The 26556-nt window shown below is 36.9% G+C and overlaps 1 protein-coding gene and 1 pseudogene across 4 annotated transcripts in view; one reads left to right on the forward strand and one right to left on the reverse strand.

The window, feature by feature from the left end:
• Positions 1–211: 211 nt before the first annotated feature.
• The window catches only part of CDKL2 (cyclin dependent kinase like 2), a 36429-nt gene continuing 10084 nt past the window's right edge, over positions 212–26556 (reverse strand). Inside the window, exons 4-15 of one of the 4 annotated variants that reach the window (XM_036336613.1) lie at positions 23870–24048; positions 22649–22761; positions 21320–21459; positions 18420–18508; positions 16454–16589; positions 15172–15470; positions 14494–14587; positions 10667–10790; positions 10257–10363; positions 6200–6331; positions 2498–2586; positions 212–2343 (exon numbers count right to left, since the gene is read on the reverse strand). In XM_036336613.1, coding sequence (XP_036192506.1) covers positions 2521–2586; positions 6200–6331; positions 10257–10363; positions 10667–10790; positions 14494–14587; positions 15172–15470; positions 16454–16589; positions 18420–18508; positions 21320–21459; positions 22649–22761; positions 23870–24048 — 1479 coding nt within the window. In that variant the 3' untranslated portion in view covers positions 212–2343; positions 2498–2520. Of the gene's footprint in view, positions 2344–2497; positions 2587–6199; positions 6332–10256; positions 10364–10666; positions 10791–14493; positions 14588–15171; positions 15471–16453; positions 16590–18419; positions 18509–20527; positions 20615–21319; positions 21460–22648; positions 22762–23869; positions 24049–26556 lie in introns of those variants that run through there. The other 3 variants (XM_036336625.1, XM_036336633.1, XM_036336642.1) reach the window with 3 other exon arrangements.
• Positions 20890–21007, forward strand: LOC118660989 (annotated as a pseudogene).

A 26556-nucleotide genomic window follows, 5' to 3' on the forward strand; every position in this document is an offset into this window, starting at 1 on the left:
CAGGTAGTCTTTACAAGACATGTTACTTTATGACCCGATGGCTTGTATCACTGGCTGTACAAGAAAATTAACTTGTCATCCTTATATCCTAACTTTTCCCAAAAAGAATTAACTGATTATTTCCAACATATTTGTTAAATACCATACAGTGTCCTATACATTGTTTATAGTTTATTAATTAAATAATGCAAATAAAAACTATGGAGCTCAATAACATATAATATTTATTAATTGTAAAATATACATACACACAGCAAGCCCATTTTCCCACTAGTACATATACATATTTCCTATTAGTATGTGACTTAATCATATCCTTTGTAAGGAAAGAAAAAGTAACCTTAAATTGAAAAAAAAAAGGGGGGGATTATTTTAGTTCAGGGTCTATAGCCCCAGTTTGCAAAATCTTTTTCAAGTAGTACTTCCAAGATTCTAACCAGATATGAGCTTCAAGTCTCAACTTAGACTTATAGTAATAGTTTTTAGTTCTTTAGTTCTAAAGTGCACAAAATGTTTTAATCGATAAAAGATACCAAGAGCAAATATAGAATGAAAAAGGTCTAATCCTAGACCTTCAGACATAGAGGTGATATTTTCATACCAATCTTTTAATAAAATTAACATTGAAATAAACTGGACAGCTACTTGGCTTTTAAGTAGTGTCTGCTTTTTATGCTGTGGTGGCTGTTGACAACATAATTCAAAGTAAAAATAATAATATTTTAATTTGAGGCCTATTAATGCCTATACACTAACTTTGTTCAGCATGTTAGCCATACCTCATCTAGTCAAACACCTGGTCAGAGATTAGACATAGAGCTTCAAAATCAAGATCAAAGTTTAATTGAGCCACCTACATAGACTTTTACATTGCAGCCCCTTATTTTGCCTCCTGAATATACTACTCTTTTGAGGCTCAAGTAACTATGATTAGAATTTTAATATTAAGCTCCACAGGGTAGGTAATAGAGAAAAGTGCTAGTAAAATTCCTGGGCTAAGTTCTAGTCAATGTCTTTTGGAAAAAACAACAACATACTATTAATTGGTTAAGGCAAAAAAACCCCACACAAATTCTGGTCCCCTTAACAATCATTCTCTAAAACAGTAAATGCAGAGCATGACTAGAAACCCAGAAACGAAAAAACGAGAGCCAAATTGGTTTAACTCTCCCACCTAAACGTTGAGGACCAGTGCATTTGGAAAGATGTGTGTCCTGTGGGTTAACAATTTTGCACCTTGGTTAAAAGCTTTTGGGAAGGCCTAGGTATTTGAGGAAATAAGAAGACAGGAATATCTCTGGGATTTTAGAAAGATATTCTATTTAATATCACCTTCAAACTATCAGCGGATAGGAGTAAAGTCCAGAACAAAGTTCGTCCCCTGCCCAAAGCCTCTTCGGCTGGGGAGTTCAGCAGGATTCAGCCCAGAGAAGAGTGACCATAGTCAATTGGTAACCCTGCTTCCCATTTCCTGGTTTTGTAGATATCCCTCTTTTGTCAATGAGAAGTATTCAACTCCAAGGTAGACCTACAGAATTCTCCTTTCTCACTCGTGTCCCGATCACATTCCTGCTCACAGGAACGTTAGCCCCAGAATCATACAGTGCAAAGAACTATCCAAATCGTTAGAAATAAAAAGGTTTCTTTGTGAAACTTGCATTTAGGGTGGTTCTTAGAAGATGAACAGAGAGGCAGATTCCCATGATACACTGATCAAACATCAACTATACGCACAGGAACCAAAGAAATACATCTACCCATAAAGAGCAGTCACATATCTTGTTAAAGCCTAGAAAGAAGCAAGATTCTTAAATGTGTTTTCATAGTTAGGTTAGGGTAAAGGAAACATTTTTTTTTTTTTACTGATCCTAGTTTTTTCATTTTCTTCAACTGATCCTAGTTTTTAGCTCCCACATTCACAAAGACATTCCTAAATAAATGTACACATCAATGCAGGTAACACACAAAGCTTGATGCATAAGTAACATAAACTTTTATAATCTTTCTCCCCTTTTTTACTTACTGTTAATCTTGGGTACCTTTAAATACACAACCCACTAATAGTAAATATACACTCATGTAACGAGAACCATATCACTATTCTTTCATTGGATTATCTTGAAGTAGCATCAGTGGACTTCAAAGATGATGGCTGACAGTTGGGGAGGACACTTGCCCAATCTTCCTTTGAAACACCTGGAAGTCATTGTCTTTCCTTCTGCAAAACATTTCTCAGAAAATGCAGGCAGTTCAGAAGTAAATGATCAAAACCATGTCTATCTCCTCCTAGGATATCAGCACTTTTGTTCCAGGAGGATGTCATCTCAAGCGCTAGAGCAGCATCTAAAAGCACAGGAGGAATACATGCCACCAAATATTTTACATAAAATCTTTCTAGATGTCTATCCCACTTGTTTTCTCACATCGTATTTAAAACTATACAAAAATATTTCCCAGAAAAGGTTACACAGCTTTAAATATGGGAAAGCAGACCTACCCCATTCAGAACCAAACTGACATTCAGTGCTGGTGTTCCATCCAAGGTAAGTCAGCCTCCGAGTCCTCTGGCAGGGGAGATCCTGGTACCTGTAAATTCATAATCCTGCATTACAGATTCCCAGTCATTGTAAGTCCTACTCCATGAAAACCCCAATTTTTGTTGTTCAATTGCCAGATGTTTAAAATTAACTATTCATGCCGTAACCAGTTTGGCTCAATGGATAGAGCATCAGCCTGAGGATTCAAGGGTCCCAGGTTCGATTCCGGTCAAGGGCATGTACCTTGGTTGCGGGCACATCCCTAGGAGAGAGTGTGCAGGAGGCAGTTGATCGATGTTTCTCTCTCATCGATGTTTCTAACTCTCTATCCCTCTCCCTTCCTCTCTGTAAAAAATCAATAAAATATATTTAAAAAAAATAAAATTAAATTAACTATTCATAGCTCAAATTACTTGCACCGAAGATGAAGTAAGGGGATGTTATTTTTTTGACCTCTTTGTTGACACATATATTAAAGTATATTTTGGATGTGCCAAGGCAGTGCAAACCCACTACAAACCCCCTCTCCTACTTATTATAAAACAATCAGAACGAACAAAGAACATTTGGGGAAAATACAAAAAACAAAACAAAACCAAAAAGAAACACTAAGGATTAAGGAGAGCAGTCAAAATTTGAAGATGTGGCCTTTCATATGGGGGTAGATTTCCAATTTTGTTTTTTCCTCCTGTGGCTTTGCCTAGTCTCAGAGTAGTAAGGAAATGCAGTATGCTCAATGTCTAGAAGAAACTCCATCTTTATAGAGAAACCAGGAAAAGGAATCCCTGCAGGCCAAAAAGGATGGGGGTAATTCTGAAGGGACGAGAACTAGAAAAAGGGATCCTCTAATTCTGTATATAAGCCACAGAAGTCTCAGTGCAACTCCTGAGATACGCACATGGGAGAGCTTTAGACCAGCACAGCAAAGGCTGAGAGAACTACACTGAGATTTGAATCACCTGCACAAGTCTCCGGAACTACACAAGTACAGGTCAGGTGCAAACCAGGATCAGAAAGACCTAGAGAACTGATATTTGAACCACCCCTCACAGAAGCTAAGGCAGAATTTACAATGTGAACCACACTTGGGTGACTTCCTGCTAAAACAAAAAATTCAACATTTTCCAGAGTATTATAACAGAACCATGAGACTACACAACATAATAACTACTATGTCCTAGATATAATCCAAAAATACTGGGGGGGGGGGGGGGGGAATCCAGGAAAGTGTGATCAAGTCAATCAACAAATATCAATCCTGAGGTGGTCCAGGTGTTGGAATATGAATATATAAATATATATATATATATATATATATATATATATATATATATAGTGTGTGTGTGTGTGTGTGTGTGTGCGTGTGTGTGTGCATAGTTATTTTTAAGTAGCCATTATAACTATGGTATATGAGATGAAAAAAAAATAATGAAATTAAGGAACAGGAATTCTTGGTAGAAGAGTAGAACTCTCAAACAGAACTAAATAGATATTTAGAATTAAAAAACAGTACTGAAATTTTTAAACTTCACTGGATGGGCTTAATAGCAGAATGCAAATGACAAAGTAGAGAGTTAAAAAACTTTATGACAGATCAATAGAAATGACCTAGTCCTAAGAATAAAGAGAGAAAAGATTGATGAGCATGAACAGATTCTCAGGAACCTGTGAGAAAATACCAAAAGGTCTAACATATATGTCACTGGAATCTCAGAAGGAGAAAAGAGATTGTGGCGGGAAAATTTTTTTTGAAAAAATAAGGACTAAAAACTTCCCCAATTAGGTATAAGTTTACAGATTTAAGACGCTCAGAAAACCCCAAACAGGATACATTAAAACAAACAAACAAACAAAAAAAACTATGCCTACACATATTATACTCAACCTAATGAACACAAAAGATTAAATCTTGAAAGCAGCCAGAGAAAAATGAAACATTACATACAGAAGAATAATTATTCAAGTACCTGAGAGTTTTCCCCAAGAAATCACAGAAGTCAGAAAAGAGGAATAACATCCTTATTGTCTTGAGAGAGAAAAAAAAATTTAAAACAACCTACCAACTCAAATTTTATATCCAATAAAAATATACTTTAGGAACAAAAGCAAAATAAAGTCATTCTCAAATGAAGGAAAACTAAGAGTTTATCAACATCTGACCTACTCTGCAAGAATTGCAAGAAGGAAGATTTTCGCTGAAAGGAAAATACCAGAAAATGAAACTGTAATCTTTAAGAAAAAAGAAAAAACAGAAATGATAAGTAGCTAGGAAAATATAGAAGACTACTTTTTTCTCATAAATTGTTTAAAATATTTATGACTGCTTAAAGCAAAATGTATGACAGTGTAGTGGAGTTTTCAATGTATGTAAATAAAATATATGTGATTAACTCTAACATAAATTTCAAGTTGGTGGACCAGCCATAGTGGCTCAGTTGATTGAGTGTCGTCCTGTGCACCAAAAGGTTACTGGTTCAATTCCCGGTCAAGGCACTTACCTACCTAGATTGTGGGTTTAGTTCCCGGTTGGAGCGCGCATGGAAGGCAACCAAGTGATGTTTCTCTCTCTCTCCCTTCCTCCCTCCAAGTACGTCCTTGGGTAAGAATAAATAAATAAAATTCTTTCAAAAAAAGTTCAGGTTGGTGGGAAGGGAAATATATTTGCAAGGTTTTTACATTTATAAGTGGCTTAATATTTGCTATAAGTAGACTGTGAAAAATTATATATATATGTATGTGTGTGTGTATATATATATATACACAGTATTTACACATACACATACATATATGTGTGTGTGCGTGTATATATATGTGTGGTTGACAGAATTAGACCAACGGCTAAAAAAATTATACAAAGAGATGTCCCCCAAAAGTCAACACTAACAATACTCAAATATGAAAGAAGACTGGAAAAGGAAAACAGAGGAACAAATAAGAAACAAATAATAAAAGAATAAAACAGAGCTAGACCCAAACGTATCAATAATCACATTAAACGTTAATAGCCTAAATATTCAGTGCTAGTCACAATTCTAAAGATATCCCCCTAAGATGCCTATCCCTGGTTAGTCAATCAAACTAATTTAAGTTCTGTGTGAAGGGACTTTGCACATGAAATCGATGTTACTAATCAGCTGACCCTAAGGTAGAGAGATTACCCTGGTGGGCCCAATGTAATCACATCATCCTTAAAAGCAAAAGAGTCACGCCCTGACCGGTTTGGATCAGTGGCTAGAGCGTCGGCCTGCGGACTGAAGGGTCCCGGGTTCGATTCCGGTCAAGGGGCATGTACCTTGTTTGCGGGCACATCCTCAGTGGGGGGGTGTGCAGGAGGCAGCTGATCGATGTTTCTAACTCTCTATCCCTCTCCCTTCCTCGCTGTAAAAAAATCAATAAAATAAATATTTTTTTAAAAAAGCAGAAGAGTCAGAGAGATGAGGCAGAAGAGGAGGTAAGAGAGATTCAAAGAATAATAATAATTATTATTATTAATAATAATAATAATTTAAAAATCCAGCTAATGTTGCTGTCTTTGAAGATGGTTCCCAGGAATGTGGGTAGGCTCTAGACGAGAACCATCCCCAGGGATCAGCCAGCAAAAAAGCAGGGACAACAAGGAAACTTAGGTCCCACACGACATGGAACTGGATTCTGCCGACAACCTGAACAAGCCTGGAAACGGATTCTCCCCTAGAGCCTCCAGAGAGAAACGCGGCCCTGATGACACCTTGATTTCGGCCTGTGAGACTCTGAAGGAGAGAAGCAGCTTGGCCCGGGCTCCTGGCCCATGGGAACTGTGGAATAATAAACGGATATTGTTTTAAGTTGAAGTAATTGTTATCGGCAACAGAAAACTAACACACATTCCAATTAAAAGAATTGGAATTGACAGAATGGATACAAAGGAAAGATCCTATTTATATGCTCTTGGCAAAAGGAACACTTTATAAAAACCAGGTAGGTTGAAAGTAAATGAAAAGAAAAAAGATATACCATGGAAACATAAGTATAAGTAGGCTGGAGTGACTATTTTGATCTCAGACAAAATAGACTTCAAGGCCCTGAGTACTATGAGAGTTAGAGAGAGACATCTCATAATAATAAAAGGGACATGTATCAGGAAGACAATACAATTTAAGTGTGCATGTAACTAAAAAGAGATTAAAATACATGAAGCAAAAATAAACAGATATGAGAAAAATAGACAATTCCACAATCATCGTAAAAGATTTTGAGAGCACTCTTTCAGTAACTGATAGAAGTGAACAACAACAAAATCATAAGGACACAGGAGATCTGAACAACACTATCAACCACCTTAGTTTAATTCCACATTTATAGAACATTATATCCAACAACTAAGAAATACACACATTTTCAAGGGGACAAGTTTAATTTACCAATATAGACCATATGCTGGGCTATAAAACACATCTCAATGACTCTAAAAGGATCAAATTCATACAAAGTATATTCTCTAACCACATGGAATTAAATTAGAAATTGATAATAACAAAATATCTAGGGAAAACCCAAATATCTAACCATTAAACAATCATTTCTAAGTAATTCATGGGTTAAAAAAGAAATTACGTGGGAAATAAAAAAAATGTTTGGCCGAAACCGGTTTGGCTCAGTGGATAGAGCGTCAGCCTGCGGACTGAAGGGTCCCAGGTTCGATTCCGGTCAAGGGCATGTACCTGGGTTGCGGGCACATCCCCCATGGGGGGCGTGCAGGAGGCAGCTGATCGATGTTTCTCTCTCATCGATGTTTCTAACTCTCTATCTCTCTCCCTTCCTCTCTATAAAAAATCAATAAAATATATTTTTTTTAAAAAATGTTTGGACTGAATGATAATGTAACTACAACATACCAAAATTTGTGGGATAAAGCTAAAACCATGCTTACAGGGGAAAAAAAACATGTAGTTGTGTGCATAAGTACATAATATGTATAAGTGTGTGTGTGGGCAGGGAAGGGGGGATTATGCAACACTTTACTTACAAAAATCTATCTTACAGATTTTTCCAAAAAGTACAAATAGACTTTTATAAAGGTGAAAATGTTGTGTTATGTACAAAAATGAAACATAGTTCAATGTAGTCTTAATAATAAAGTAAGTGCAGGGCAAGTCACAGCGCCTACCAGAAAGTCTTGCTTTCAGTCTTCTGGTGTTTCTCTTTCCTTCAGATTTCTTTTTTTAATATATTTTATTGATTTTTTACAGAGAGGAAGGGAGAGGGATAGAGAGTTAGAAACATCGATGAGAGAGAAACATCAATCAGCTGCCTCCTGCACACCTCCTACTGGGGATGTGCCCGCAACCAAGGTACATGCCCTTGACGGGAATCAAACCTGGGACCTTTCCGTCCGCAGGCCGACACTCTATCCACTGAGCCAAACCGGTTAGGGCCCTTCAGATTTCTATACATAAGCTCATGTTATTTTGTTGTTAACTTGTGATTTTTGTTACACCTACTTTCCCCTTTATTGTAGTTTAAATACAACTGGAAACTAAGCAAGTAAATTGAGACTAAAAATGCAGAACCAATTTAAATGTATAAAACAATTAGTTCAGCCCGGCCAGCATGGCTCAGTGGATGAGCATCAACCCCTGAACCAAGAGATAAACAGTGCAATTTCTAGTCAAGGCACATGCCCTGGTTGAAGGCTCCAAACCAAGTAGGGGGCGTGCAGGAAGCAACCGATAGGTGTTTCTCTCTCCCATCAATGTTTTTATCTCTCTACCCCTCTCCCTTCCTCTCTCTCTCTAAAATCAGTAAAAACATATTAAAAAAAAAAAAAGATTAGTTCAAAACAAAAATAAAAACCTTTCTTACATTGGCTGAAACTAGATTTGGTTATGTCAACCCTGAAAAGTGCTTTTGAACCATAGTGCACTCTCGGAGAGCAAATGAAAAATTCTGCACCTTTAAAATGCACATTAAATTTAACTTTAGAAGTATAAAAGGAATTTATTGAGACTCTATAGTTACCAGATGTTAAATCTGTGACAGTGATTCATCTTCATACAACAGGAATTTGTTTAGTTTTAATAATGTTGCTACAGAAATTGTCAGCAAGAGATAAGGCAAAGCAACAGCAATCAATAAACCTTTTTCTCAGTATCACTGGGTAACTGCCTCTGTAATTTATCCTCAACAATATTATTCCCCTTGTTTAGAGAGCTCTACAAAATTATTTAAGGAGTAACATAGTTAAGGAGAAAAGAGTATTCACATTGATAAAGAAGCAACATACAGTTTCTCTATTAAATTAAATGGAAATGCTTAAACAATGAGGCTGGAGAATTTCATTCTAAAACAAAAGTTTCCAAGCATCAAGTAAAGGTGAGAAATCTGAAAAAGTAAAAGTGAAGTACAATAATACATATCCAAAGTTTGTAGCGAGTTATGGTTGGCTCAGGATTTAAAAATTTGACGGTTTTCTCAATGTGAAAATGAGCGATGTGACTCATATGTTTTCATATAAAAGTAGCAGAAACATAGTCTTAAGCGCTAAGAGAAATTACAGGAAAAGATGACTGTCGTAATAACAAATCTTTAACAAGGCTAAAGTGGATCATCTTGGGGAAAAGTGTCAGACAATACATTTTAAAAGAATAAAAACAGTTTCAGAGTTTTACACTTTGGAAGATAGATTATAATTTTGGTGCTAATGCAGTGAAATACTATAAGCTACAACAAAACTTGTAGTTATATAAAAACCATAACTAGGCTACACACACACACACACACACACACACGTTTAATCATAAAACATTGATTACTGTAAGCTGCGAAATGTTAATATAAACATACTAGAGGCCTGGTGCATGAAATTAGTGTGGGGGCAGGGGGCAGGGGGCGGGCCTGTGCTCTCTCACAATCTGACACCCCTCGGGGGTTGCCAGGCTTACACCAGCAGTCGGACATTCCTCTCACAATCTGGGACGCTGCATGCACCAGTGACCATACTTTTCATACAGGTGAAAAGCATCTTGCTGTTATTTGGATGGCTACATTTTTTGCCCTGATTATAAAAAGTAGTACATAACATGATCCTTCTGAGGCAGTAGTACCATTTTCCCCATCTTATGGGTGGAAAAACTGAAGCAGAGAGAAGTTAAGTCATTGGCTTTGTCACACAGTTTTAAGTGTCAGAATCAGGGCTGACCACAAAATGTGCCAGCCAGAGTCCATGCATGTCATCGCTGCATCATCCTGTTTTTTCATTGTTAGAGTAGCCTTGCCAGGTTTTAATTTTTAAATCTAAGAGACTGTTCCCAACATATAGGGTAGGGTCCCTAGGCCTGACCGGTGATCAGGGCCATCTGTGGGGCAACTGGCAAGCAGGGGGATCGGGGGGTGGGGGTGGGGGGGTGGAGAGGCCCCCACTGGCACCCTCCGGCCGGCCCCGCCCCCCGATCACCACTGCCAGTCACTTCCTTCTGCAGTGGGGGGGGGGGGGGGGCAGTGTGCATCATAGCCACTGGTGTTCCGCTGTTCTGTTGATTTGCATATTAGGGTTTTATTATATAGGATATGTCATAGAAGTACTAAGTTCAATGAACCAAAATATACAATTTAACAAGCAAAATTTTATAGATCTCACCAATAAACCTTCCCAATCCTTAAGAGCAAACTCTCCCTAAGAAACTTGAACAGGAAATATGAGAGAAACCGGAGCTCCACACAACCTACAGAGTATTTCTGTACCTGATGCAGTGTAACACTGGAGGCATGCAAGTCAATAGCGGCCAGAGAAGGAATTTGAGATTCTGAAAGGTTTTTGTTCTCTTTCCTCATTAGCCTGGAATTTCGAGCTGCACAAAAATAACCACAAGCACAGTGAAAAAAATAGACATCTTTATTAGTTTTTCACATTCTGTATCTGTCCCTTTGTATGTATTACTTATTGTACATAAGTCTGAACATATTTTCATATATAAAAATGTAAAATTACTATGAGTTTTTTTATATTCTGTTCATTTAACATACATTTACGAGTTTTTGATATTCTGTTCATTTAACATACATGTATGAGTTTTTGATATTGTGTTCGCCTAACATACATTTTAAACAATGCAAACAAAAGGGCTGACAAGGTAAAAGCATTGTAAACATACCTACGCCTTCCAAGGCTCTCAGTTCAGGGAGATGATTATAGTTTAATTCAGGCAAATGCACATCTGTCTTTGCGTATTCTCTTCTTTTCTTATTTGCCTGAAGGAGGCTCTTTTCACTAGTGATCTAATATCATCAGAATGATTAACACAAATGAATTAGCTTCCAGGTAAACTGGGCTTGCCCCTTGTCTAACTACTATAGTCATAGCCTAAAATGTATGGATTTGAAGATCTGGAATAATACAATATTTGAAAAACATAAGTAACACACAAAAAACCATTTCACCTAGTTATCTCAAACCTCTACCTCAGTAAATGTATTAAAATTGCTAACAGGTGGATTACTGGTTGATATGAGTTTCTCCTTCTCCCTCTCTCAGCCTTCAGGTAAGTCCTGGCAATCAGTAAAAGGTTAGCAGATGGGCATCAGGCCAGCAAGGTCAGGCCTTAGGACACTTGCTGAGCTTTTCAGCATATAGTTGCTTAATTCTGAGCAGTTTATCTGGCCAGGTATATCACATGTCCTAGGTTGTTTTTTGCTTTCCCAACATAATCTTGGTGCTCATTTTAAAAACATTTGTCCTTGTCCTGCTCCTCAGAGTTAGCATATGATACTATCTGCTAGTTACACAGTTTATTAAGTAAAGAATTACAACTTCAATTATTTTCCAAATCTTAGTATTATTACTTCATAGTTGATAAAGTCTGAGAAAATAATAAAGTGAAGAATAGTAGGAGCACTTCAACTCTGTACCTTTATGGATTTGACATTTTTCCGTTTCATTTGAGAATGACAGAAAGTCTGTATTCTTTTTTACATTTTCAGAACAGGTAATATATAGAGTGTGTGATTTTCTTTAAAAAAAACCCACACCTATATATAATGAAATCATACATGTGTTTTTACATATGTTTGTATGTATAATGAAATATATACACAAACACATATAATGACAGTGTCAAGCTGTCATTGAGGTTCCTTGATGTCTCAAATTTAATATTCTCTGAATTATGCCACTCTGCCTCCCACAAAGTCTTCTCAAGTCCTGGAGTGAGACTTTGAGTTTCTTTCTTTTGGATGTTTCTGTTTGTTCTTTTAATAGAATAAGTGCTAAGGCTCTTGGCTCAAGTCAGCTACAAAATAAAATAATTAGTTCAAAAAAATTATCTGCAAATGCAAACATAAATAAACAAATCCAAACTACCAGATTTACATATTCAAACAGTGGCAAGTAAAATACGTAAGAGATATTTATAATAATATATTTATTATTGATCTTCAACCTAGAAGTTGAAGAAAGTTTAGGTTTAGCTCTGCTTCCATTAATTTGCCAGTGGATCTGCCCCCAACTAATCTTGACCTCCTTTTTTAATTGCCTGTCCCAAAGAAATATAAACAGAAATAAGATCTAAAATTACTAGCCAGTGATGGTTATGCAATGCCTGAAAGAAGGCTGATATCAATTCCAGAAAAATGGTATTGAGCCAGCTATTTGGAAAAGCCTAGCTGAGCAAAAGAATCTTCAAAGCAGACTTGGAATGTAAAACACAAAATATCCACAGAGAAATCAAAAGGTAGGCTATGTCAAAAGGAAAGCACGATGGGTACAGATATTGCAGTCTAAGAAAAACTTAAAAACAAGCAAATATAATGTCTAGATCATGAGAGATGAACAAGAAAGGCTATAATTTTCAGCACTGAGGATAATGAAAGAAAATAGAGAAGGAAAATTTGCGAGAAAAATACTTTTTTGGGAATATGTCCATACCTCCCTTTCCCTGGCAGAATTCATTTGCATTTCTTAAGCAGTTTCAATTTGCTAGACACTGTTCTAGGTGTGAGTGAGAGCAGGGAGGAAACAAAGCACAAATCCCTGCCTTGGAAGCTTACATCTTACTGAGGGAGACAGACGATATATAAAAGAATGGAGAGGACGTCAAATATATATAATGGAAAAAAACTAAGCAAGGTGAGAGGATAGAAAGTAATGGGAGGCAAAATGAGTTATCATATTAGGGAAGACCTCATAATAAGGCAGTGATGGCGAACCTATGACACGCGTGTCAGAGGTGACAGGCGAACTCATTTTTTTGTTGAGTTTTCTTTGTTAAATGGTATTTAAATATATAAAATAAATATCAAAAATATAAATCTTTGTTTTACTATGGTTGCAAATATCAAAAAATTTCTATATGTGACACGGCACCAGAGTTAAGTTAGGGTTTTTCAAAATGCTGACACGCCGAGCTCAAAAGGTTCGCCATCACTGTAATAAGGTTTCATTTAAGCCAAGGAAGAGAAAAAGCAAGTTTTTTGGATTATCTGGAGACTGTTCCAAAGTAGAGGAAGAAGCAAGTGCAAAAGCCTAAGTGTTGCAGCATGTCTGACTATGTTGCAGGAATAACAAGGAAATCAGTGTGGTTGGAATAGACTGATCAAGAATGAGAGGAGCTGTGAATGGGACAGAGGGATGGGGACTTAAAGACTCAGCAAGGACTCGGGTCTTTACTCAGAAATGAAAAGCCAAGGGAGGGTTTTGAGTGTAAGAGTGATGATGATTTAACTTTAAAAAGAAGCTATCTTGAGCATTAAAATGTTCCTCTGAAGCTTCAGAAGACATGTGAACCTTCTACATGCTTCTATTACAATCTATGCTTTAACTTGCTGATCCTCTACTAAACCAAGGGTTCCTTGAAGAGAAAGATTGACTCATTCATCTCTAGTGTTTTATACATAACTAGAAGCCTAGTGCATGAATTAGTGCACAGGTGGGGTCCCGCTGGCACGGCCCCAATTGGGGTGGATCGGGGCCGGGCCTGTTGGGAGGAGGAGATGGCAGGAGGTTGGCTGGATGGCCTGCCCCGATTGGGGCCTGATCAGGGCTAAGCCAGCTTGGGGGAGGGGCTGTGGGCGATTGGCCAGTGGCCCCACCTCTGATTGGGGGGGGGCCTACTGGGGGCAAGGCCAGCCATGGGAAGAGGCTGTGGGTGGTAGCCTGGCTGACCCGCCCCCAAATGCAGTGGGGGGCTGATCAGGGGTCAGCGGTCAGCGGCCAGGGGAGGGGTTGTGAGAGATTGGTCAGCCAGCCCCACCCCTGATTGGGGGGGCGATTGGGAGGCAGATCTGGCTGGGGAGAGGGGCTACAGGTGGTTGGCCAGCTGGCCCTGCCCCTGATCGGGGTGGAGGGGGCTGATCTGGGGTGGGGCCACACTGGGGGAGGGGCTGCAGGAGGTTGGCAGCCGGCCCCACCCTCTAATGGGGTAGGGGGGGTGATCATGGATGGAGCCGGCTGGGGGGAAGGGGCTGCAGGAGGTTGGCCAGCCAGCCCCACTGCCCCCATCAGGCCGGATCACTGGCCGCAGTGGGCATCATAGTTCCAGTTGTTACGGCATTCCGGTCACTGGCTTTTTATATATAGAGACAGGTAATCAATAAATATTGGTTAAATGAAGAAACAGAATACTTTTCCCAAAAACCTAGTGTGGGTGAGATAAGACCATTTATCTTCTCTACTCTAAAAAAAAACTGATCACCAAGCATTAGGTTAAGAAAATTTACTGTTGCCTAAAGAATTAAAACAGATGTCATTTTAATAAAATCTTACATTTTAAGTTCCAGATTGATATTACTTTCTAAAACTTACTTAAACTTTAAGTCTTTCACATTTATGATTATGACAGGCTGGGAAGATATATGCATAATTAAGCTTCCATTTTATGATTTGTCCCCAAATAAAAATCTCAGTTCTTCACCATTATATTTAATATTAACAAAAGTCTAGAAATTACTTAGCTTGTTCTTCTACCACTGAGAACAGATCACTTACTGGTTTGGTCATGTTAATATTATAAATGCCTGGTGGAGTCTGTTGGTTTGGTTTAACAAATGGAATACAATACTTCTTGGTCTTCTCATCCACTCTGTAACAACAAGGACAAAAATATTAAGTTAGAACCAACAGTAATTATTTTTCAAGCACAAAACCAAATTGCATAGCACCAAGTGACATGCAGTTTAATCAGCATTTAATGCCTATTCTTAAAAACACTATGTGCACAGATCCGGTAAAATATTCTGTCCTACACTCATGCCTCCTACCCAGTCCCCAACTCCAACCAAATTACCTTCCTTTAAACAAAATTCCCAAAAGGAGCTTCTTTGTATCACTAAATGCCTGTAGCCATACAATGCAGAAACAGACCTTGAAAATCAATTATCTCTTTTGTTATGACAACCTCCTTTCATGTTATTAGAATAAATAGCTGTAGATTCTCTTCACCTTAAACAGTGCAACCCTACTTTCTTAGGACTCAGGTTAATTTTTTGACCAAATGCTAATAATCTTCATTATATAGACCAAAAAGTCTTTTAAAACAGCAACCTGACAAGAATGAACAATATCCAAAAGCCTGAGAGTAAAACAATGGGGCTGAATTGACAATGACTTACAAATTTGCAAATATATCCTTAAACAACCTTTTGTTCTTATTTTCTTAATTCATACCTGTAACTCTGAACTCCTGGGATAGTCCCCATTCCAGAATTAATACCAGGAGCTAGTGCAGAAAGATTGTGTGTAAGTGGAGGAATAGCCATGCCTGGATTCCTTGTGTGGTCCACACTGCCATTGCTGCAATCTCTGAGGCTTGTTGAAGGCACTGCTTTGATGTGGCTAGACCCGTTGTCATGGAGACAGCTGACATTTGAAGCGCGACTGGTTTTTTCAACTTTTTCTCCATCAATTTTTGACCCTTTTATCTTTAATATTCTAGAATCCTTAATTTTGGGATCAGCATTGGAATCCTGAGGAATAATAAAAATGTTAATAACATTAATGATATGAGGATAATGAAAAATCACCTCTACCTATAAAGTACTTGTCAACTAAACCAGAATTCCACAGACATCACCTTTTTGTGGCCCTGTATTTTTTTATCTACCTATGGAATTAAAATTAAACCCAAGATTCTTGGTCAGACATTTATTTTGAATAGAAATGCAATTTACACTAGCTCTGATGTATACAGGGTGGGGCAAAAGTAGGTTTATAGTTGTTCATATGGAAAATAATACAGTAATTAATAAATAATCATACAAGAATAAACTGATTAGCATACTCACACCTGTAAACCTATGTTTGCCATGCCCTGCACACCTCAGATTTACATGAGACATATATCTAATTTATAAATATTTCAGTGGGAAGAAATGTGGAAGAGAAATCAAGCATGCCCACCTTTGTTCTTATATATGTAGAGTCAGGAAACACAAAATTGAAAGTCTTTTCTTTTGATTCATGTGAGAAAACAGGAGTGGTTGGTGGTGGATTTGAATTACCTTACCAAGAACCAATTCTAGATAACATACCAGGAAAAGTAAACTTCAAATAAATTGAATACCTAGATTTCAATTTTAAAATGCTCTACTTTATATAAAATTCTAACAATGATATTTTCTCTTCTATCATTTAAGGGGAAAAAATGGTGTGCATGTGTGTTTGTGTCCATGTATTGGTATGTGGATATTCACCTGTGTCTATATGTTCTTGAATGAGAATGATTTCCTGCACAGTCTGGTACACAGTAGGCACTCACTATATGATATGTTAAGATTTTTTAAACAGATAATATCTATAGAAAAGATACATTTTTATAAAGAAGCTAAAAGTTAACTTATTCCCCATCAGAAAATAATTTAACCTTCTTTTTTTACCCTCCAACATAATAAATTTAATATTAAATTTATTATACATTAAATTTAATAAACATCAAAACATGGACACTTACCTGTACCACAAGTGTGCTTCTCTCCTCACCTAAAACGTCATCTTTTTCCTTCTCCTTCCTTCTGTTTTGGGATTTTTTAGATAAAGAAATATTTCTGGCATCTTTCTGTATTTTTAACTGTAGTTCCTGAGAGAACCTACATAAAAATACATTTGTCAACAAAATAAAATTGTGTGAGACAGATATCAAGGGGAAAAAATGGTTTTCAAGATATCTATTTTTAAAAATTGAGTATTAAACTAGATTGTGTTATTGAAAATGAGAAAAATTATGGCCTACATTAGCAGTTCTCAAAAGGTAGTTTGTATACCCCTGGGAATCACTAAGAACCTTTCAGGAGGTTCAAAAGGCCAAAGCTATTCTTAAGACAAAGATGACTTCCTTTTCATCCTGTTAACATTTGCGCTGATGAAAGCAACAGTGGCGCCGAACTGCACTAACAGTCACTGTATTCTTCATAGCCAACATTCTCAGTTAAACGAGAGAGAGAGAGAGAGAGAGAGAGAGAGAGAGAGAGAGAGAGAGAGAGAGAGAGAGAGAGAGAGAGAGTTGTATTTAAGGGTGTCCCTGATAAAACAATAAAAAAGTATTAATTTTATTAAATCTAAATCCTTGAACATATGCCTTTTTCATATTCTGTGTGACAATATGGGAATATGCAAAAAGCACTTCTGCTACAAACTGAAGCACAATGGTTATCTTAAGGAGAGCACTGAGTGATTGTTTGCGATACAAACTAAACTAGCCACCTGTTTCTTGGAACAGTTTTACTTGAAAGAAAGACTGACAGAAGAGCTGTTGTTATTCATACATTCTCTTTTAAAAAGTGAATGAAGGAGCTTGTCACTTCAAGGAAAACAACTGGTATTTGTGTCAATAAAATTCAAAATTTTATGCAAAATTAGAATTCTGTTAAATTTATATCCACTACTGTGAGCTGAGCAAATTCCCAATATTTAAAGACTTTTCTGATGAGACAGAATGTGGCTTTTTGAATGTGGCATAATGAAATAGGTCAACATTTTAAAGATCTGTATAACAGCAAAACAATATTTTCCAAATGGCTAACGTATGTTATTACAAAAGTATACATGGGTAAAGGACCTATTCAAAGTGTGAAATTTTAATGTAACCGGGTAAAAAAAAGCTCATTGATGTGGTTTCAGATTCCACAACCAATATATAAGAACTACCACTGTCAGTGTTAATATAGCATCAAAGTTTTTGGTATGGGATCAAAGAAGAATGTGCACAATTATTTTAAAAAGCTAGTAAAATATTCTTCCATTTCCCAACAACATATTTGTATGAGGTCAGGGTTTCTTCATATATTTCAAACAACACAACATATCAAAATTACTGAAATTAGAAGCAAATATGAGAACCCAGGTATCTTTTAGTAAACTAGATATTAACTAGACTTGTAAAAATATAAAGCAATGTCATTACCACTCATCTCACTATATTTTTGCTTTCTCAGCTATACTAATTCCAGTAGCTCAAACAGCACAAGAGGACATGCCAACAGCTCTGGCACCCACACATTTGGCACACCAAAGTCTCCATCACATCAGCAGTGTCAGCAGGGTCACAGGACTGGGTGTGGTATGAGTTTGGCAACAACAGGAAATGGCACCTTTGCAAATGCATCAGCACCCAAGACGATGGCATCATACAACTGGTAGCAACATAGAAACCAGTGACCTGAGCGGTGCATGTTACCACAGGAAGACAGGAATAAAAGCAGGAAGTGACTGCTTTGTGAAAACCAAGAGCCCTAAGTTAGTGAGTACAGGGGACCACTCCTACAAATTCCTTGGCTGCTAAGGATGAAGGGAGGTAGGGCGGTAAATATATGCAATCCTATCAAAGTAGCTGGCTAGAGAAATACTGTCTGTTACTATTATGAAGACCTTATTTCAACTCTAGGCTGGGGTGACCTGGAAAACATGAGCCAGTACCATACCATTCAGCAAATCCATCCATACGAAAGAAATCGTGGTGCAGGAGCTCAGCACAGAAGGGCCTTTTGTCTGGATCAATATGTAAGCATTTCTGGGGGGGAAAAAACAACCCATGTAGCTCATATATTTTTTTAATCTAACCACATTGAAATGTCTAAACATAGAAAATACATCTTTATAGTCATGAATTTAAATATCTATGATAAATGATAAAGAATAAATCACAAATCTAGACAATGACCAACGGTTGCTAATATCACAAAAAGAAAGACCACCAGACATTCTGATCAAGCTCTAGCTCTATGAATTTATAAAAAATACAAGACACAGAGGAACATATTAAACTATTCTATATGGGAAATTCTAAGGGACAAACAACCTAGCTTCTTCAACAAATAATTAGCAAGGTTTAAGCAGACAAAACAAAAAGAGATGAAGATGAGTTTGTAAATTAAGAATCTTAAAAAAAAAAAAAAAAAAAAAAAAAGATAACTAGCCCAGTAATGTGGCTCGGTGGTTGAGCATTGAACCAGGAGGTCACGGTTCCCTTCCGGGTTATAGCACATGCTCACGTTTCGAGCTCAATACCCAGTAGAGGGCATGCAGGAGGCAGTCAATTGATGATTCTCTCTCATTACTGAGGTTTCTATTTCTCTCTCCATCTCCCTTCCTCTCTGAAATTCATAAAACATTTTTCAAAAAAAATAAGTTAACTGATTGATATGTAGACTCTATGTGAATCCTAATTTAAACTATAAAAAGAAATTATGAGCTGCCGAAACCGGTTTGGCTCAGTGGATAGAGCGTCGGCCTGCGGACTGAAAGGTCCCAGGTTCGATTCCGGTCAAGAGCATGTACCTGGGTTGCGGGCACATCTCCAGGAGATGTGCAGGAGGCGGCTGATCGATGTTTCTCTCTCATCGATGTTTCTAACTATCTCTCTCCATTCCTCTCTGTAAAAAATCAATAAAAATATATATATATATAAAAAAAAAGAGATTATGAGAAAGTCAATGAAAGTTTGAGCATTGATTCAATGTTTTATGATATTAAGGAATTACGGTGAAATTTTAAAAGTTAAAGCCCTTGCAGAATGGGAGGGAAAGGACCTGCTCTGTGCTTATTATTGTGCTAGATACTTTACACAGAAGATTCTATTGTAATGCAGAGCTTGTTCTGATTAATTGAAACCATTCGATGTTAGTAAAAATACAAGGGACTCAATAAGTAGCTTTAAATGAACAAGAAAAGTTCTACATATAATTAAGGTATTTTAAGTGAAAAAATATATCTTCAATTTGTTTCAAAATGCTCCAAAAAAAGGTGCTGAGGGTGTAGATAGATGATAAAGATTGTCTAGAGGTTGTTAATTGTTGAAGCTAGATGACAAGTATGCAAGGTTACATTCTATTGCTATTCTTTCTTTTCTGTTGAAAATTTCTGTAATAAAATGTTTTAAAAGTTATATGATTCTACTATAAGGGCCATAAGTTAGACAATAATTTTATTTTTATTCCCTTTAAATCTCTTTATAGATTGATCATAAAGCAGGTTTCAATGAAAAATATTTGCATGTGTTAGAAGATTATATAGAAAACTAGAGGTCCAGTCCATGAAACTCGTGCATTGGGGGAGGAGGGGCCTTAGCCCAGCCTGCACCCTCTCACAGTTCGGTAGACCTTGGGGGATGTCCGCCTGCCAGCTTAGGCCCGCTCCCACCACCGCTGCTGCACTAGCCAGCCATGAGCCCAGTTTCTGGCTGAGCAGCACTCCCTCTGTGGGAGTGCACTGACCACCAGGAGTGTCTGCCCCCTGGTGGTCAGTGCACGTCATAGCAACCAGTCGTTCCACTGTTCAGTCAATTTGCATATTAATCTTTTATTATATAGGATTAGAAACGTGTTATTCTAAGAACTTATTATAATTAGTTATAAACTCACTAAACTTTTAAAAATATATTTTTATTGATTTCAGAGAGGAAAGGAGAGGGAGAGAGAGATAGAAACATCAGTGATGAGAGAGAATCATTGATCAGCTGCCTCCTGCACACTCCCTACTGGGGATCGAGCCCACAATCAGGGCATGTGCCCTTGACCGGAATGGAACCTGGGACCCTTCAGTCTGCAGGCCAACACTCCATCCACTGAGCCAAGCTGGCCAGGGCTCACTAAACGTTTTTAATGAGTTATATAGAAACCTAAAAAAAATAAAAATAAATAACTTAGATAAATGTTATGTGATCCTGATGTTTTAGAGGTACTTATTTAATCAATACTTTAGGACAATCCTAACTAAAAAGAATTGTTTTGAGCTAATAATTCCAAAATGTCCATGTTTAAAGACAATTTGATACATTGAGACTCTCCCTAATATCTACCTCAATCAAACACAAGGCAAAGGTGATGATGATTTGCAAATTAGCCTCAGCAAATCCAGTGGCTAAGCGAAAGCCCCTTTAACAATAAACAACAGATCACCTCTCGGCCTTTTGGCTCGGATCAAGTGCAGTATCTATTCTTATTGGTTTAACAATACGCCGCAAATCATGATCCTATGCCCTATAATTTAATTAATTTTCCTGCTACTCTGCCTTTCTTTTTATTTTCTTATCCTATTTTTCTTTTCCACTTAAACAAGGTTTACACTTTAAATGTTAAACATTAAAAACATCTCTATGAGGATGTTTTCACACTTAAAACAAGCTAGATAACACTAAATGATTTCTTAGGTGAAATTTTCAGGTCTTTATCTCTGAAGTCTTCCCCCCAAAACCCCCACACACACTCCATATACACAAAATTGTTGACCTAAATGATCAACTAAACAAGAAAAAACATAAGAGAAAGCCAAGTCTCTGAAATATAAATTCCCTGTCAGAAAGTGAAAGAAAAAGTATGGTTACCTTTGCTAAATCGATCACAACTTCAGGGAGTTTGGGATAGCGTCTTTCAAGAGGTTCCATTTCCTTGATTTCAGGCAACCTTACTCCGGCAAATGCAGGGTTTTTATAAAACAGCTCCTGGTGCCTTGGAATGAGGTTACCTGGAGGTGAGGACAGCACACATCTCTGTCATTATACATCATGAGAGTAATAGCAGAGACAGGTGATGTGGAGTAGAGAAAAGAGTGGGACATGCTTATGGAGTTGGGGCTCTCGCTGCAAAATCAACCGAAAACAGTGCTCTTAATGAAAGTTCATATGCCAGTAAACATAGAACTGAAGACATGAAGGAGCATAGGAAAAGGAGGGGCAAAGCATTTTATAATTTTTTAAAATATATTTTTATTGATTTCGAAGAGGAAGGGAGAGGGAGAGAGAGACTGAAACATCAAATATGAGAATCATTGATCTGCTCCCTCCTGCACGCTCCACACTGGTAGGGAGCCCACAACCCGGGCATGTGCCCTGACCAGGGATCGAACCATGACCTCCTGGTTCATAGGCTGATGTTCAACCACTGAATCACTCCGGCTGGGCTATAATGTTTAAATATAACTACCAGCACTTCATTTGTCACACCAAAAATCATAAAAGTGACAACTAAAATAATGAAAATATGGTCAGAATCTAATCTAGATAAATCAGTCTTACCATTTAAGAATTTAACTTTTGGTCAACTGATTTTATAATTATGTTCAGGTCTGATTTTAATACTTTTATCTTTTTTATCAACTTCAGTACCTATCTGAGCATGAAATATATATGAAACCATTATATTGTTTGTTGAATTTCTAACCTAAAAAACTTAAAATCCAATAGTTAAATAGCCCCCAAGTATTTTACCATTTGACTTTCCAAGCTCTGTCTCCCAACAATGAAGTTAATATTTCAATAAATGTAAGAATACTGTGATGATCTAGCGTTGACATTCCATCCAAAGCACTAACAACAAAAGTCACATCTGCAACAAGATTAAACTACCTTGGAAGTCTCTGTATCTCTCAATTTGAAGGTGGGGATGAGGGTATAGTTATATTACACCAAATGCTTGTTGATCCATAGGTAATAAGCAATCATTTGCATCCTTTCTATGTGTGACTGAATGCAAAAGTGCAGAGAAATATATATAATATTATATATATATATATATATATATATACACACACATACACACAAACACACATTTATATATGAACATTTCCTATTTGCTTCCTACCTTGTACAATCAATGCAAACAAACAAGCATAGGAGGAAGCCTCTAGAATTGAAAATGCAGATGTGTAATCTTACCTAAACACGTCATAATATGATATAGCTGATCAATATCAGAATCTCCAGGAAAAAGGGGCTCCCCCATGAGCATTTCGGTTACCAGACAACCAATGGCCCATATGTCAACAGCTCTGAAAGAAAAGCAGTGTGGTGTAAAATTGGGCCTCCTTACATGTTTACTGTGACTGCATATTACTCCTTACATGTTTACTGTGACTGCATATTACTGCTCTGCATATTACTACTAAATATTCTAGGCATTGAGAATAGTAGTGGCAAGCTTTAAATCACCTATAAACTTGAAGTACTAATTCCCAATTTTATGTAAGTCAGATTTCCAAAAGCTTTGATCATGTGACATAGAGGGAAAGGGCTTCTAAAAAGTAATAGTTATGTGTCCTTTATTCTGAAGATAAGCCTTCTGGGTTTTCATTTAGAACCTATTCATTCTTTGTTTGCACATAATTCTAGCAAGTTAATTAGTCTATCCCACCATACACTGAAAACTACCAGAAGGAGGTGGTCGTTAGGGACACATACAGTAACAAGAAGGAGAAGTGAAAGCTAATAGAGAAAAAAAAATAGAAAAACTGTCTTTAAAATCAGTTGTAAGAACTTAAAGAATATTCTGGCATTATTAGCATAAGAACAACTAACTTGAAATTTCTCAAGGTCATAGCTATATTATAAAATTACATAAAGGTTACAGTATGACAGTAAAAGGAGAACTTAACATAATCAAGAAAATATTAAATGATATATACTCTGAAAACAGAAATTGTAGAAAATATTTTTTAAAGATTTCTATAAAAACAGTAAAAGTTACAATCCCATCTTCTTTGAAGAATTCATTTATGGAAATAATTATATTTTTAAAACATTTCACCAAATTATTTCTACTCTCAGCCTTGTCCACTCACCTCCTTCCAATAGTTTCAATCTTATCCAATCCGTGTTACCTCTCTTTACAAGTGAAATATAGTATACCTATTTCTGAACCACAATAAAAAAAAAAAAAAAAAAACAGACTACTTGCTCACCTTCATTTCCCTATCTTTAAAATATTAGTATAGTAACCCCAAATTGTTTCACAAGAATACTTAAAGGGGAAGCACCAAAAATTACAAATCACTTTGTAAAGTCCCCTAAATTCAAAACTTCCTTCCAGTGTTAGAGGAACTTTTTTTATATTAGAAACACATTAGTGCCCCCCCACACCACCACCACATGACGTCTTACTTGCCATACTTCACATCACCAACCAATAGTTCTGGAGCTCTGTACCATCGGGTTGCCACATAATCAGTGTAAACCTCCCCAGGAGCTGCCAATGTCCGCGCAAATCCAAAATCACATAACTTGACAACGCCAGACTGGGAGACTAATATATTCTCTGGCTTGATATCTCTGTGTATGATCTAAGACAAAAAAAAAACAACAACAACACACACACAACAGAGAATGACATATATTGGCACATCAAGGTAAACAAATTAATTATGTTTTTAGTGCCTGCCATGTGCAGGGCACTGTTTTTGTCCCTATAATGAATAGAAATAAAAAGCATACGAAATTCTTCCTGGCTTTAAAGAACCTGAAATCTAGTTGGGAAAAAAATAACATTTATGCTAAAAATTTTATATAAATAATCAAAGATACTAGATTATATATATATATATATATATATATATATATATATATATATATAATCAATTGTTCTATTAGTCACTGCTCTCAAGATTAAGAGAATAAAGCTGTAATTGAAGATTGGGTAATCAAGGAAAAATGTTATGAAAGGGGTGGGCTCTAAGGTAGGAATTTAATGTAAGTATGACCTGGATAAATGTAAGGGCAATCCAAGTGAAGGTAACAAAGAGAACAAAAGAATGAAGAGAAATCGATCAGGAGACTAGAGAAATGATACTTCTATAGTACAGGTTATATACTAGGGAGGAAGGATGTCTCAACTGCCAGTCTGAGGTCTGAGCTTCTGTCAAGGCCATGGGAACCCATGGAAGTGGTATGACCAATATGATGTTTAAAGATGTTGGCCATAGCCCTAACCGGTTTGGCTCAGTGGATAGAGTGTCAGCCTGCGGACTCAAGGGTCCCAGGTTTGATTCCGGTCAAGGGCATGTACCTTGGTTGTGGGCATATCCCCAGTAGGGAGTGTGCTGGAGGCAGCTAATCGATGTTTCTCTCTCATCGATGTTTCTAACTCTATCCCTCTCCCTTCCTCTCTGTAAAAAAATCAATAAAATATATTTTATTTTAAAAAAAGATGTTGGCCATAAATAAGCTAAATCAGAGAGGGACTAGGGACAGGGAAAAGAGCAGTGGGACAACTATGAGGCAATAAGGGCCTAAACTAGACTGGTGCTTGGAGGAATGGAAAGGAGGAGACATAGTTTATAAATATTTTAAATCAAGCATCAATAGAGCTTAGGAAATAGTCTCAGATATTTTATTTAAACCTGGGAATCTAAAAGAATTAAAAAGCTTAGAAAAAGTTAGTTTTGATGGAATAATTGGTAGTTCACTTTTAGCCATAGGGGCCTTTATGAGGATTGCTGAGCACCCAAGTGGAGGCATTCTTCAGGCAATTAGAAATGTAAAGAGGGTCACCAGGACAGTGTGGCTCAGTAGCTGAGCATCAACTCAGGAGGTCAGGGTTCGATTCCTAGTCAGGGCACATGCCCAGGTTGTGAGCTTGATCCCCAATAGGGAGCATGCAGAAGGCAGCCGATCAATGATTCTCTCTCATCATTGATGTTTCTCTCTCTCCCTCTCCCTTTCTCTCTCTGAAATAAATAAAAATATGTTTTAAAAAAAGAAATATAAAGAGGGTCAACAAGGTCAGTGGTTAAGATTTGTAAAGGAGAAAATATGAACACTGGGAGACAATACTAAAAATTCTACAGCTAGGCAAAACAAAATATTAGACCTAATTCTCTAATACAGTATTTTGAAAAAATGCCATATATATATATATATATATATATATATATATATATATATATATATACTCTTTCAGGGGACCAGCATCTTAAATGGCAATATGCCATTACTGAGCATTTTGCAGAGGCTACCAACTGCTATTACATCCATGCAAGCTCACAGGGTCAACCCCACATCTACCGTTAGCATCTATTACTTTTATAATCACACAAAAAATGTCATTTAAAATATTTTGTAAAACTGGAAGAATAATGTGTTGAGTTATTCATTTGGTACTTTGTGCCATTTTACCTAGAGGTGCTCTTATTGATACTCAAAGGATATAAAATTACTGTGATAGACTACAGGCTAAGAGCAGGGATCTTTTTTAAAAAAAAAAATCTTTATTGTTGAAAATGTTACATATGTCCCCTTTTTTCCCCATTGACATCTTCTAGCCCACCCTTACCCCTTGCCCCAGGCCTTCACCACACTAATATGTGTTTGCATGGGTTATGCATATATGCATACAAGTTCTTTGGTTGATCTCTTCCCACCCACCCACTCAACCCGCCTTCTCTCTGAGATTCGACAATCTGTTCCATGAAGAGCAGGGATTTTTTTACTTCACAACTCGGCAACAGAATCTGAACTAACATATACATGGATCCTTGGGTGAATGCATTTGTCAAAACTCATCAGTTAGAATTTGTGCATTTCAATCAGTAAGTGTCACCTCAAACAAAAGCAAAAAAATATTAGACTTTAGTTAATATACATAGCCAAAATATTTAGAGTTGAAGTGTACTGATATCTGTAATTTACTTACAAATACATAAATAAGACATTAATAAATAGATAAGTATATTAATAAAGAAAATATAGACAAATATTAACAAGTCTAGAATCTAGGTGGTAGATTATATGGGTATTCATGGCACACTCTTTTTATTTTTCAGTATGGTATGGCCTAAACTTTTCATAATAAG

The sequence above is a fragment of the Myotis myotis genome, unplaced genomic scaffold, assembly GCF_014108235.1.
Source record: "Myotis myotis isolate mMyoMyo1 unplaced genomic scaffold, mMyoMyo1.p scaffold_m19_p_1, whole genome shotgun sequence".
NCBI lineage: Eukaryota > Metazoa > Chordata > Mammalia > Chiroptera > Vespertilionidae > Myotis > Myotis myotis.